At 52.3% G+C, this 12200-nt stretch overlaps 1 protein-coding gene across 6 annotated transcripts in view; it reads left to right on the plus strand.

Annotated features, from left to right (window-relative positions):
* The window catches only part of CUX2 (cut like homeobox 2), a 258613-nt gene extending 248543 nt beyond the window's left edge, over positions 1 to 10070 (plus strand). For 5 of the 6 annotated variants that reach the window (XM_059408409.1, XM_059408411.1, XM_059408412.1 and 2 more), the window contains 4 exons: positions 173 to 442; positions 1632 to 1820; positions 3011 to 3284; positions 7061 to 10070. In XM_059408409.1, the coding sequence (XP_059264392.1) occupies positions 173 to 442; positions 1632 to 1820; positions 3011 to 3284; positions 7061 to 7862 (1535 nt within the window). In that variant the 3' untranslated portion in view covers positions 7863 to 10070. Of the gene's footprint in view, positions 1 to 172; positions 443 to 1631; positions 1821 to 3010; positions 3285 to 5642; positions 5874 to 7060 lie in introns of those variants that run through there. The other variant, XM_059408415.1, reaches the window with a different exon arrangement.
* Positions 10071 to 12200: the final 2130 nt, after the last annotated feature.

Consider the following 12200-nt stretch of genomic DNA (forward strand, 5'->3'; position numbering starts at 1 on the left):
CAGGGAGATAATTTGAGACCATGTAAATACCCTACTCTTCATCAGCCTCTCGTCTGCTAGTTTCTGCATCCAGGACGGTTGCCCACATTGGCTCCAGCACACAAACACCCAAACCCTGTGTGTCTGTTCCAAATGGCAGTAACTGCCTTCTCTGTCTCTCTGTGGCCCACAGCCAGTCCCACGGAACCGAGGTCCTCGCCATCGCCGCCCCCTAGCCCCACAGAGCCAGAGAGGAGCTCCCAGGAGCCCTTGATCCTGGCACTGGAGGGCAGCAAGGAGAACCAGCAGCCGGAGGGACGCTCCAGCTCCTCGCTGGGGGGGAAGATGTACTCGGGCAGCCAGACCACGGGAGGCATCCAGGAGATTGTGGCCATGTCCCCTGAGCTGGACACATACTCCATCACCAAGAGAGTCAAAGAGGTCCTCACGGACAACAACCTAGGTACAGGGTGGTCGGAATCAGGGATGCTGCCCTCCTCCCCGGGTTGGCTCTTACTTGCCTTAAGCTGAGTGCCCACAATGAGATCCTGGGGCCCGGGGTCCAGCCTGCAGGAGCCCATCAGCCCACGGGTATCCAGGATCCTCTGGAAGGCATCTGACTCTGACCCTAGAGTAGGACAGAGCGGGGTGAGTACGGGTCTGATGTGACCAGAAATCCTCAGCCCATAGTGATAGTGACACTCTAGCACAGTCCTGACCCAGTGCCGAGCCCCTTACCCTCAGGGGACACAGAGGAGAACCCTGTTCTGGAATTCTTTCACTCTATGGATCTCGAACTCCTCTGAGTCTCCACTACGGGTCGTGCCCCTGTCCCAGAGAGATGCACACAAAACCCAGATTCTTCACTATAATTTCTATTAGAAAATTAAGACATGTTCTTTATTTTAAAATACCAAACAGTGCAGAAAAAAAAAAAGACTAAAAAGTACGTAAAACTCCCCAAGCCCCCAATCATATACCATAATTTTTATATATATTTGATACTTTCTGAAAACATGCAAGAATATAGGTATACCTGATTTTTTACATATTTTCTATGTAGATGAATTAACATGCATACTGTCCTATAACCTGCTTTTTAAAAGTGAGCCCTGCTTGGCGGACACCCTTCCACGTTAGAATGACCAGAAAGTCTTCTTCCCTGTGGTCCAGGGTTGCAGGCCAGGGACGCCCCACATTTCTGACCCATTTGATGGGCATTTGCTTGTTTCCAGTTTCCTTCCGCCTCTGAAACCGCATCAGTATGTATCTTTGTGCCTCCAGTTGAGCAAATACAACTGGAGGGTATTGCAAGGTCAGAGAATAGGCACATTGAAATTTTGATGCCGTCTGTCAGATTACTTTCTAATGAGGTGACACTAATTTGTACACACGAAGTTTTCTGACCTCCTAGAAGTGAAGGGAATCTGAATTATGAAAGCATTTTTGTTGGGAACTGTCGGGTCCCTTACCCGCAACCTCCTATTTTGCAGAAAAGTTCCCTCCAAACTCCTACTGGGTGTGCATCCCACTGGGTGTATGATCCGTCCCTCTGAGTTCATGGAGATGTCCCGGGTTCTCCTCTATTTCTTGTCTCTCCTGGGCACACTGGGGCTAGCCTGGGATAACAGGTTGCCCTCCCCTGTCCCTAGGGCAGCGGCTGTTCGGGGAGAGCATCCTGGGGCTGACACAGGGCTCCGTGTCTGACCTGCTGTCCCGCCCCAAGCCCTGGCACAAGCTGAGCCTGAAGGGACGGGAGCCCTTTGTGCGCATGCAGCTGTGGCTCAGCGACCCCCAGAACGTGGAGAAGCTGAGGGACATGAAGAAGCTGGAGAAGAAAGGTGAGCGCTGGGTCCTCTGGGCATGGCTTCAGGTTTTTCCTTTGGAACCGTATCTAGTTGTAACCCAAGGAAAGCCAGGGCCCCAAGGATCCTATCTCAGCCGGGTGTGGGCCTGCAAAACACAGCCATCCCCAGCACATAATTGAAAGCAACCAAACCATTTACTGTTTCTCCCGTGAAAGCCCCCGTACCCCGCCTCTCTCGGCATCCTTCCTTACACCCGAGGCTGCTTCGAGGTCTTTTGTCAGCCCCAACCGTGTATTCCCCAGAATGCTCTCTCTCCAATTCCCCTTGGCCTGTCACCCAGACTCTACACAACACGGCACAAAAGTGGCCCAGCGGACAGGAATTCTCCCTCCTGGGGGTGGGCGAGAAGATTGCAAATTCTTCCGTCATCCACTGTTATATCCCCGAAAAACTGAGCCGACATTGAGCGCCTGCTGTGTGCCCACCGAGTCTCGTGCTGTACCAAAGGGAGTCTAAAAAAAGCTCTCAAGGTTGGGAGGTGAGATAAAACCAGCTGGAAAGCTGTCACCCAGGGCAGCAAGGCAGTTCCCGGTGAGGGCGCAGGGTGCCAAGGGCACACGAGCTGTTGGCATCAGACAACTCTGCAACTGAGAACTGACCTACCCCTTCCTGGCTCTCTGACTTTGGGCAAGTTGCTCCCTCTTCTCTGTGCCTCATGCTGCTTCATCTGAAGAGAAGAGCCTCAGGGCATTGCTGGGGGGGATTGAATTACACCCTCTATTCTGAAGTGGGCTTCTCTTCCCCCATTTTGGAGATTTGGGATGGAGAGGCACCATGCAGTTACAGGGTCCATTACATGAATGTCCTGCCCTCGCCCCCAAGACTGTAGTGCCCTTCAGTGACCCTTCCGCCAACCAAGAGAGCACGGCATAGCCCCCGGTGTTGAACACTCCCCTCTGTGAGGGCCCAGCCACGCTCTCTGCGTGCTAACGACCAGACCAGACGTCAGGGGCAGGTGCAGGCAGACCCGCGTCTCAGCGCAGGGTTTGGGAGGATGTGGAACCCCAGGCCGGAGGGAGGAAAGGATGAGACTGGCAGTGTGGCCCTAAGTGTGGGGCGCGAGCCGGGAGCTGCCCCTGCCCCCTGCTCCTGCCAACACTAGGGGCCCGGCCTCTGGTCGGCAGCCCCTCAGCGCTTCCTCCCCCCGCCCCAACCCGCCTCAGCCTACCTCAAGCGCAGGTACGGCCTCATCAGCACCGGCTCCGACAGCGAGTCCCCGGCCACCCGCTCAGAGTGCCCCAGCCCCTGCCTGCAGCCCCAGGACCTGAGCCTCCTGCAAATCAAGAAGCCCCGAGTGGTGCTGGCACCCGAGGAGAAGGAGGCGCTGAAGAAGGCTTACCAGCTGGAGCCCTACCCCTCCCAGCAGACCATCGAGCTCCTATCCTTCCAGCTCAACCTCAAGACCAACACCGTCATCAACTGGTTCCACAACTACAGGTGCGGCGCGGGGCGTGCCCACTGGGAGGGGTCGGGTGCCGGCGGGACCCCTGCCCCATCGCAGGCCCAGGGGGAACCCAGCTCAGTCTGGGGGTGGGGGTGGCGCGGGGAGACCATTGCAGCCTGGTGTTTAGATTCAGAGTCGAGGCAAACCCGGGTATAAACCCCAGTCCCAGCATTTCCAGCTGTGAGCACCCGAGCGCGTCACCTCAGCTCCCTGAGTTGTAGTCTCCTGACCTATAAAATGGGAACCGTAGTGGGATCTGCTTCCTGGATTTGAGGATTGATTCAGGGGGCTACCATATTTACAGGACATGCTGGCCACGCAGTATGGGGTAGCTGATGATATTGGTGTCACCTGTCTGAATTAGTGCTTCACCCAGTTTGCGTCTGCCTCTGTGAAGAGACAGGGAATGGTGTTGGGGGCACAGGCCCCAGGAGCCCTAACTACCCAATGAGCCTCATGTGGGAGCCCTGATTTGGGGCTCTTGGCCTCTCCCACTTCCAAGGCCAAAGGAGAACCCTCAGTCTCCTTAGTCTCGCCTGCCCAGGGGAGTGGGTGATTCCTATTTCTGTGGCTACCTCCCACTCATCGCTCCCTAGTCTTGGGGGTCACTGGTCTCTAGTGGCTGGGGTTCCAGGGAGTTCAGTCCCGGGGCTGGCTGGGGGCGGTGACTGGTTCAGCAGTGTCCAAGGAGACGGCAGAGGGGCTTCCTGAGCTCAGCAGAGAGCCCTGCGGGGAAGGCTTGATGGGATTCCATCTCTGAGCCTCCCTCCCCAGCCAAGCTTCCTGAGCAGGAAGGGTCTCTGGTGTCCGTGCAGTGCCAGAGAGAGTCCCTCCATGTGTTCCAGGGGGCAGGGAAATGGTTTCTTGCTCCCCAAGGGAGAAGAGGAAGGAGGAGGAGCCTGGAAAGGTGGAACGTTTGAAATCTCTCTCCACAGCCCAGGCATGGGCACCTCAAAGACTTGAGCTCAGTCTCACCTTGGCTGTATGTTCTTGGGAGAGTCACTGTACTTCTCTGAGTCTCATCCCTGTTTACAGACAAGGCAGACAAGGAATCTAATACCCCACAATGCTGAATCAAGGAGTGAATGAAAAAACTTTAGACATAAAAATATTGTGAAATATTTCTGCTTATGATCTGACTCCAGGCCTTCCAAACAGCAAACGACATAGGTCCCTAAATCCTCACGTTCTCCTCCCTTCCTGGGGGATATGCGGATGTCCTCTCCCTTCTTGTTCCCCGTAGGAACTGAGCACTCCATTTTTATCCAACATATTCCTCCAACAGATAGTTACAATGTATGCACACTGATCCAGGATCTGGAGATACAGGGGTTCAAAGCCATCATCCCAGAGCGCCTGGGTGGCTCAGTCAGTGAAGCGTCACCTGCTTTTGGCTGAGGTCGCAATCCCAGGGACCTGGGATCAAGCCCCACATCAGGCTCTCTGCTCAGCAGGGAGCCTGATCCCCCCCCCCCCATGATCTCTCTCACTCTCACTCCCTCTCACTCTCAAATAAATAAAATCTTTTAAAAAGCCATCACCCCTGCCCTTAGAGAGTTTAAAATTATGAACCAGATAATTTTACCACAGCCTAATTACTATACAAGAGGGAGGAATAAGGGGCTGAGGGAAAGGGAAGTTCTGTCCGGGGACGCTCCACAAAAGAGGTGGCATTTGAGCTGGGTTTGGAAAGATGACTAGGAACTTGCACTGAGGAGCAGAGAGAACTCCACTCCCAAAAGAAAGAAACTGGTCTCAAAAAGTTAGAGGAGAATATATCATTTCATTTTGTAAATGTTTACTGAGCACCTAGTCTGTACCAGGCACTGACGAGAACAAGACAAAGTCCCTGCCCTTATCATCTCCTACAGACCCGCAGGGACGGACACTATTACACGAGCACTCGTATGAATGCATCATTACAAATTGCAGTGAGCTCTGGGAAAGGTGAACAACAGGATGTTTCGAGAATAAATTATCAGGGAGGGGAGCCTGGGTGGCTCAGTCAGTTATGCATCCCAACTCTTGACTTCGGCTCAGGTCATAATCTCAGGGTTGTGGGATTGAGCCCCGTGTCAGTTTCTGCACTCAGAGTGGAGTCGGCTGGACATTATCTCCTCTCCCTCTGCTCCTTCCCCTGCTCCTGTGCACACACATACATACTCTGTCTCTCTCTCAAATAAATAAATATAATCTTAAAAAAAAAAAAAAAAGAACTACCAGGTACACCCTGGTATAGATTCAGGAGTCAGGAATTTTATTAAAAAAAAGAGAGAGAGAGATAGAGAGAGAGACTAATTTATACTATGATGTAAATGACTATTAGCCTCATATTTATATCTGTTCTACAGTTTGGACAGTCTAATGCTGGAACTTCAGACACTGATCCATCCTAAACCCCCCTCCAAGCTCACCTCAGTGGAACCCACAAGGAGACTGAGGGTGAAGGTAGAGTCCCCTTGCTGGTGGACTAAGGCCTCCTATGTAGAGGGACTGGAGACTGAACCAAATAACCCCTCAGAGTCCTTCTAGGTCAAGGCTACTGAGATGGGACCCCCAGCCCAACTGCTTGCCCTGTGATCCTACCAATCCTTGTGCTTCTCTCAGTCTTGTCTCCTGTATCTAAAGGAATGAGACTCATATCCTTTTCCTAAGGTTATTTTGAAAAATAAATAATTTGGAAAAAGTGCTTGTCATGGTGCCTGATGCATGATAAGCACCTCTTAGCGTGATGTTTATAACTTATAATCGTCAGTATTACATATCAATCACATATACTTTATTATTAATATAGATGGGCAGAGGGCCACAGCAGGTAGCTGAGGAAACCCTTCTGTTCTATGACCCTGAATGAGTCATTTCACTTCTCTAGACTTCCTTTGCTGTCAAGAAAATAATGACGGGGGGTAGTCCCAATCCTGGTTTGTCTGCTCTAAAACTAGTGTGAGACTGAGTTGCCCTCCGGTGGCAGGGAAACCACAGAAGTGAAGAGAGGATGAGCGGGTTCTGTGATCTCTCTCACTCTCTCTCACTTTCAAATAAAGGCCGTGGTGACCTGTACAAGTCACTCTTTGCACCTCAGTTTCCCCATCTGGGCTGATGTCTAAGAGTCCCCACAGGAAAGAAGCAGAGAGATGTTGCCACAACCCACATCTGGGTTTGGCTTCAAGAAGTGCTCTAGACTAGTGCTGTCCAAAAGAAACCATGCAAGCCACATGTGATTTGAAATTCTCTAGTAGCCATGTTAAAAAAAAACCAGAAATAGACAAAATTAATTATAATAGTATATTTAGCCTAATGTAACAATTTCAGTGTGTAATCAATATAAAAACTTTACTAATGAGAACTTCTTTTTTTTTTTTGTATTAAGCCTTCAAAACCCAGTGTGTATTTTAACCCGTACAGCACACCTCAGTTCAGACTAGCCACATTTCAAGTGCTCAAGAGCCACGTGTGGCCAGTGGCTCCTCTACTGGACAGCACAGGTCTAGATCAAGAACTTTGGAATCTTTAACAATCCTGAGTTCAAGCCCAGACTCCCCTACCTACTGGCTGTGTGAGGCTTGCTTCCTCTTATATGAAGGAGGGTTAATAACAGCACAGCACCCATGAGTAAGGCTGTTGACAGGACTTACTAAGACGCTGCATGTGAAGACCCCCCCACCCCCGGGGAAAGTGGGCGGGGTCACAAGGCCACTTGACTGGATGGAGTCCAGGGGTTAGCTGGGTCCCCCATCCGGCCCCTCGCTCACCACCATCTCTGCCCCAGGTCCCGGATGCGCCGGGAGATGTTGGTGGAGGGGACCCAAGATGAACCAGACCTCGACCCCAGTGGGGGTCCTGGTGTCCTACCGCCAGGCCACTCCCACCCAGACCCTACCCCGCAGAGCCCCGACTCTGAGGCTGAGGACCAGAAGCCTACCGTGAAGGAACTGGAGCTTCGGGAAGGCTCCGAGGAGAGCATCACACCCCCGACCCCCCAGGACAAGGCCCAGGTGAGGATTAAGCAGGAACAGACTGAGGAGGATGCAGAGGAAGAGGCGGGCAACCAGCTCCAGGACTCAGGGGAGCCAGACAAAGGCCACGGTTCCCCCAAAGAGGCGCATCCTGACCGTCCGGGTAACGACAGACTCCCTAAAGTGGCCCCGGGGCTCCTCCTTCCAGGCGGGACCACGCCAGACTGCCCCTCACTACAGCCCCCCCAGGAGAGCGAGGGCGGAGAGCGGCTCCACCCGGACCCTCTAAGTTTTAAGTCTGTCTCAGAGTCCTCGCGCTGTAGCCTGGAGGTGTCCCTGAACTCCCCCTCGGCTGCCTCCTCACCGGGCCTCATGATGTCTGTGTCACCCGTCCCCTCCTCCTCAGCCCCCATCTCCCCGTCCCCACCCGGCGCCCCTCCTGCCAAAGTGCCGAGTGCCAGCCCCACCGCCGACACGGCCGGGGCTTTGCACCCCAGCGCCAAGGTGAACCCCAACCTGCAGCGGCGACACGAGAAGATGGCCAACCTGAACAGCATCATCTACCGGCTAGAGAGAGCTGCCAACCGGGAGGAGGCCCTGGAGTGGGAATTCTGAAGGCAGGGGCGCTAAGGCGTGGGGCGTACCGGGGGCCAGCGCCCCCCCCCGTCGCTCACTCCCCCGGACCGGACAGGGTGGGGGAAGGAAGGAAGGAACTCAACCATCCAAATGGGGACAGCAGTGGTATGCAGTTTACGGTTTTTGTTGTAATCCTAGTTCTCTGACGTGAGTGAGCAGGCGGGGCAAGTGCCACTGCCTCCTCTTTCTGGCACCCCCGCCCCACAGAGCACCCCCTTCTCCACCCTGGCCTCTCTGCGGGAGGCGGAAGCGATGTGGCACCACACGTTCACCTGGAAACTCCAAACTCTTTTAGACAAATAAATATTTATAGACCTCTTTTAGATATTTTAATAAAGGATCCTTTGGAATTTATTCCCAGCCAATGCTGTTTTGATATTACAGAGAGTTATAAAATCAGGATGCTGTCACAACTGTTGCGAAGTATACACTGAAGTTGTGTCGTTTTTGCCACTAGATGAGATTAAAAGAAGACAATTGTTCAAAGCCATCACAAAACACTCTAAGACTGACCAAAATTTAGATAACCCTTGAACTGCTTTTTGTTTTCCGTATCTGTCTGTGAGACACAGCACATTGCTACTGCCCTTCCAGAAACCGTGTTGAAAAGAGAAAGTCCAAAAGACTCTAAATGAAAACCTCGATGCCGTTGAGGATGTGTTCCATTCTGCTGGTCTGTCGTGCAGCCTCAGTAACCCGGAGCGTCCCGTGCTGTTGTAAATGTTGTAGAGGCGTGGGCCGTGGCCAGCCCGCCTCCCCAAGACGTGACATGGTACAAAACTGCTTCCTCGCCCTCTCGTCAGAAACCTGGGGGCTGCCAAGTTTGGACACCCAGCCTGTCCCTCTCTAGACAAGATGTGTTTCTGGATTCTCCGGGAAGCCAGGCGAGGGGTCAGGTGATTGGAGGGCAGCACTTGAGACAGAGTGACCCCGCTCCCCTGAATCGTGGCCCTGGCACAGGACGTTTCCCCACTGGCTTTCCAGAGCAGGACTGCGGCTGCCATCTCCCCCTCCCTGTGTTTTAAGAGAATAACAGCATTGGTCATCCCACAAGCACCCAGCACCAAAAAGTAGATTCCTCCAACTAGAGACCCCAGTTCCCCTTCTTGCCATCTTCACTTCAAGCTGACCCAGGTGCTGTTTCTGGAAGGCCTCCACAACTCCCAAGTTAAGGCAGAACAAAGCAAGAAGGTTGAGTTCACCACAGCCTGACCACTGTATCCCAGGCTCTAAGTCTACCCTCCTGCCTTCCGACACATGACCTTCTCGGGTGCGGAGACTCAATCCCCCCAAACTCAGAGGAGCCCTTCCTCTAGAACCTTCGTCGCCAGGGTTTCTGGCGGAAGAGTTCCCAGTGTGGATAGAACGGCCACCATATTGGTTTTCGACGCTCTCTCTCTCTCTCCCGTTTTTATTTCTTTTCCTTTGTCAAACTCTCCGTGGGAAGGCTGAATTGGTGACTCCCCAACTGAAACCAGAATGACGATGAAAACGTGGCCACAATCGGTGCCAACCCAGTGCCCTGGGGGGAGATGGCTGAGGGCTTTCAAGGATGCAGCAAAATCCAGTAACCAGAGGGGACAATTGAGGGCTGTTCCAGAAATCTCAACTCTCATGCACCCAGGCCAGGCTGCAGACTCCACAATCAATGAAAAAGAACACAAACCCTGCAGGAAAACATCCTTTTCTGTACACCCAGGCTATGCATTGAAGAGTTTTCCACTGTATACATTTTTATCCAGATGAAGGTATTTTTATATTTTGACAATAGGAAACACTGACCAATTTTCAGAGTAATCAAATCTGGAACAAACGAAACATCTCCTTTTAGCCACCACCGCCCTGTCTCAATGAAGACGACCGTGAGGAAACACACAACTTTCTACTGTTGAAACCCACACAACATTGAAACCCAGGCTCACCCGCAGACTACAGATCTTAGAGGACTCAATCTGGCTTTTGTGTGACGGGATTTGATTAAGCACTTAGCATATAGTCTTTTGAACACGGAAATCCTGTTGTACTGAAAGCTAGCAGACCCATGAACAACTTTGTCCGGTTCGCGTCCTATAACGGTAAAAACAAAACAAAAACCCACAAAACCGTTTCTATGAGAGATTGATGAACTTTGTTTAAAATTTTAAAAAGAACACGTTCTGTAAACGCGTCGCTCAATACAGAATTGTATAATAATGTCTGGGTGTCCTGCTTGCTTTATTCTGGAGCTGGGGATGCAAATTGGAGGTCCAAGCTGGCCCTCAGAGGTGTTTTACAAGACATTTTTTTGGAGGGGAGGGACTGGCTTTTAAATTAGTTTGCCACCATTAAAATATGGGGACGTGTCACATAAAAATATTAATTACCGACTTCTCTTGAAAACCATGAGATCTGGCCACACTGGATCCAAGTTCTAAGGTAACAGCAGTTCCCCCCTTTTAGACAGGACACTTGCCTGTGATGCACCTCAGTCCTCGCCTGTGCCACCTGCCTATGTCCCATGGACGTCTCTGTCGGTGACTGTGCTATGGGCTCCAGCAAAGGAAAATGGAAGGATCAGATTCCATGTTTGTCCTCAGTGCAGCAGGGTGGAAGCAAGTTAGACTCTGGGCCTGAGATCATGCCTTGCCCCCCCAAATCAGTGGCCACAGGACATGGCCCCAGGATCACCCAGTGGAGTGAGGAGGTGTCCCCGGCCTCTCGATATGAAAAGGCCAAAACGGGCTTTCCAGTAACCAACAGAGCATCGCCCCTTTCCACGCTGTGTAACTCGGACCTTGATTTCCCTGTCTGCAAAATGGGGGTATCACAGCAACCAGCCAGCTCGGGAGGTGGTTGTGAAGAAAAACCACGCGTGTAAATTATGTTAGTGCCGCACATCATGGCTCGACGTGACCTGTTCCCACGAGCAGAGGTCGGGTTCTTTCAACCCGTGATGGTGAGTCTCTGCTTCAAGCTGCAGGGGTTTTCTTGACCAGTAATGTCAGGAGAGTCCCTGAGATGGCATTACTCACCCGTGAGCCAAGGCCACATGGTGTCCCAAGACAGACCTCTCCTTTCTGGAAACTTTCCACAAGTCCTTAAAGTGGTAATCAAATGATTAATCACCTTCATTAGGATAATTAATTACTCCAAACCCAGCAGGATTGCCCCCTGGGATGCCTAAGCACCCCATCAAGGCAGCGAGGGCAGCATCACGTAAGGCCAAGGCGCCCATCCATGGGGGTTCTGAGCTAGCCCTTAAGGGTGACATCTCAGGCAGGGCTGGCCTTTGTTCAGAGTTGGAGAGAAGGATGAGTCAGCCAAGAGCTCCAGGGAAGGGAGTGGAGGGCAGACCACCTGGGTTTAACCCTGGCTCCGTCTATTGGAGCCATAGGACCTTGGGTATAAGCCAAAGCTGCTCTGCGTTTCAACTTCCCAAGCAGTACAGTGGAAAGAATAATAATGGCAGCTTCCCTATAAGGTGGTTGTGAGGGTTCAAATGAGGCAACACCACGGACTGACTCTTTGGAACCTCGGTTCGCAGCTCTGGAAAAACGGAAGGCAGAAGTTCCCAGGATATGGCCCCGTGGTGGTGTAGGTGGGGACCGGAGTAGAGAAGAAGCCACATCTGACATCCACAAGCCACCTAAGAACCTGCAGAAGCAGGTGCCCCCGGCCTCTGGGAACTAAAGCTCCATCCTGGGCCGTCATCTTTGGTGTTGATATTGTCTGCAGTCGCTGCCCATCTGGAGTGGACAATGCAGTAAAAAACACAGACATATGGAATGCTGAACTAGGGAGCATAGGTGAGTGGGGGTTGGAGAGACCAGAAAGATAAGAGAAGGCAGGGAAGGCCTTGGAAGAGGGTGGTGGTAGATTCCAATCAGGGGACAGGGGAGACAGAGAGCGCTGAGTTGGGGGAAACTGGGTGACTGTCCGGGTTTTTATCGAATTTATCAAATGCCTACATGTGCTCAGTGATCCAAAGGCAGAAACATGGGAACCGTGACAGTATGAGTAGTGAAGTCCGGGAAGGCTTCCTGGAGGAGAGGACATCTCAGCAGACACCTGAAATATTACAGGAGTTAGAGGAGAAGCAGGGGCCAGAACCTGGGGGAACAGGTCCAAAAGAGATTGGAACTTGAGATGGGGTGCATTGAGGAAGGAGGAAGGTCAGATCCCGAAGCCCGTTGGGCCATGGTGGGAAATATGCCTTTCTATTGAGGGTACAGGGAGCCATGGACGGTGTGAGGCAGGCCGTTGCTGTGGTCAGACTTGCATTCTTAGGAGGTTAGGAGGTTCCATCTGCCTGGGGAAGTGGCAAGCCAGAGGAGAGGA

The sequence above is a fragment of the Mustela nigripes genome, chromosome 8, assembly GCF_022355385.1.
Source record: "Mustela nigripes isolate SB6536 chromosome 8, MUSNIG.SB6536, whole genome shotgun sequence".
NCBI classification, from domain to species: domain Eukaryota; kingdom Metazoa; phylum Chordata; class Mammalia; order Carnivora; family Mustelidae; genus Mustela; species Mustela nigripes.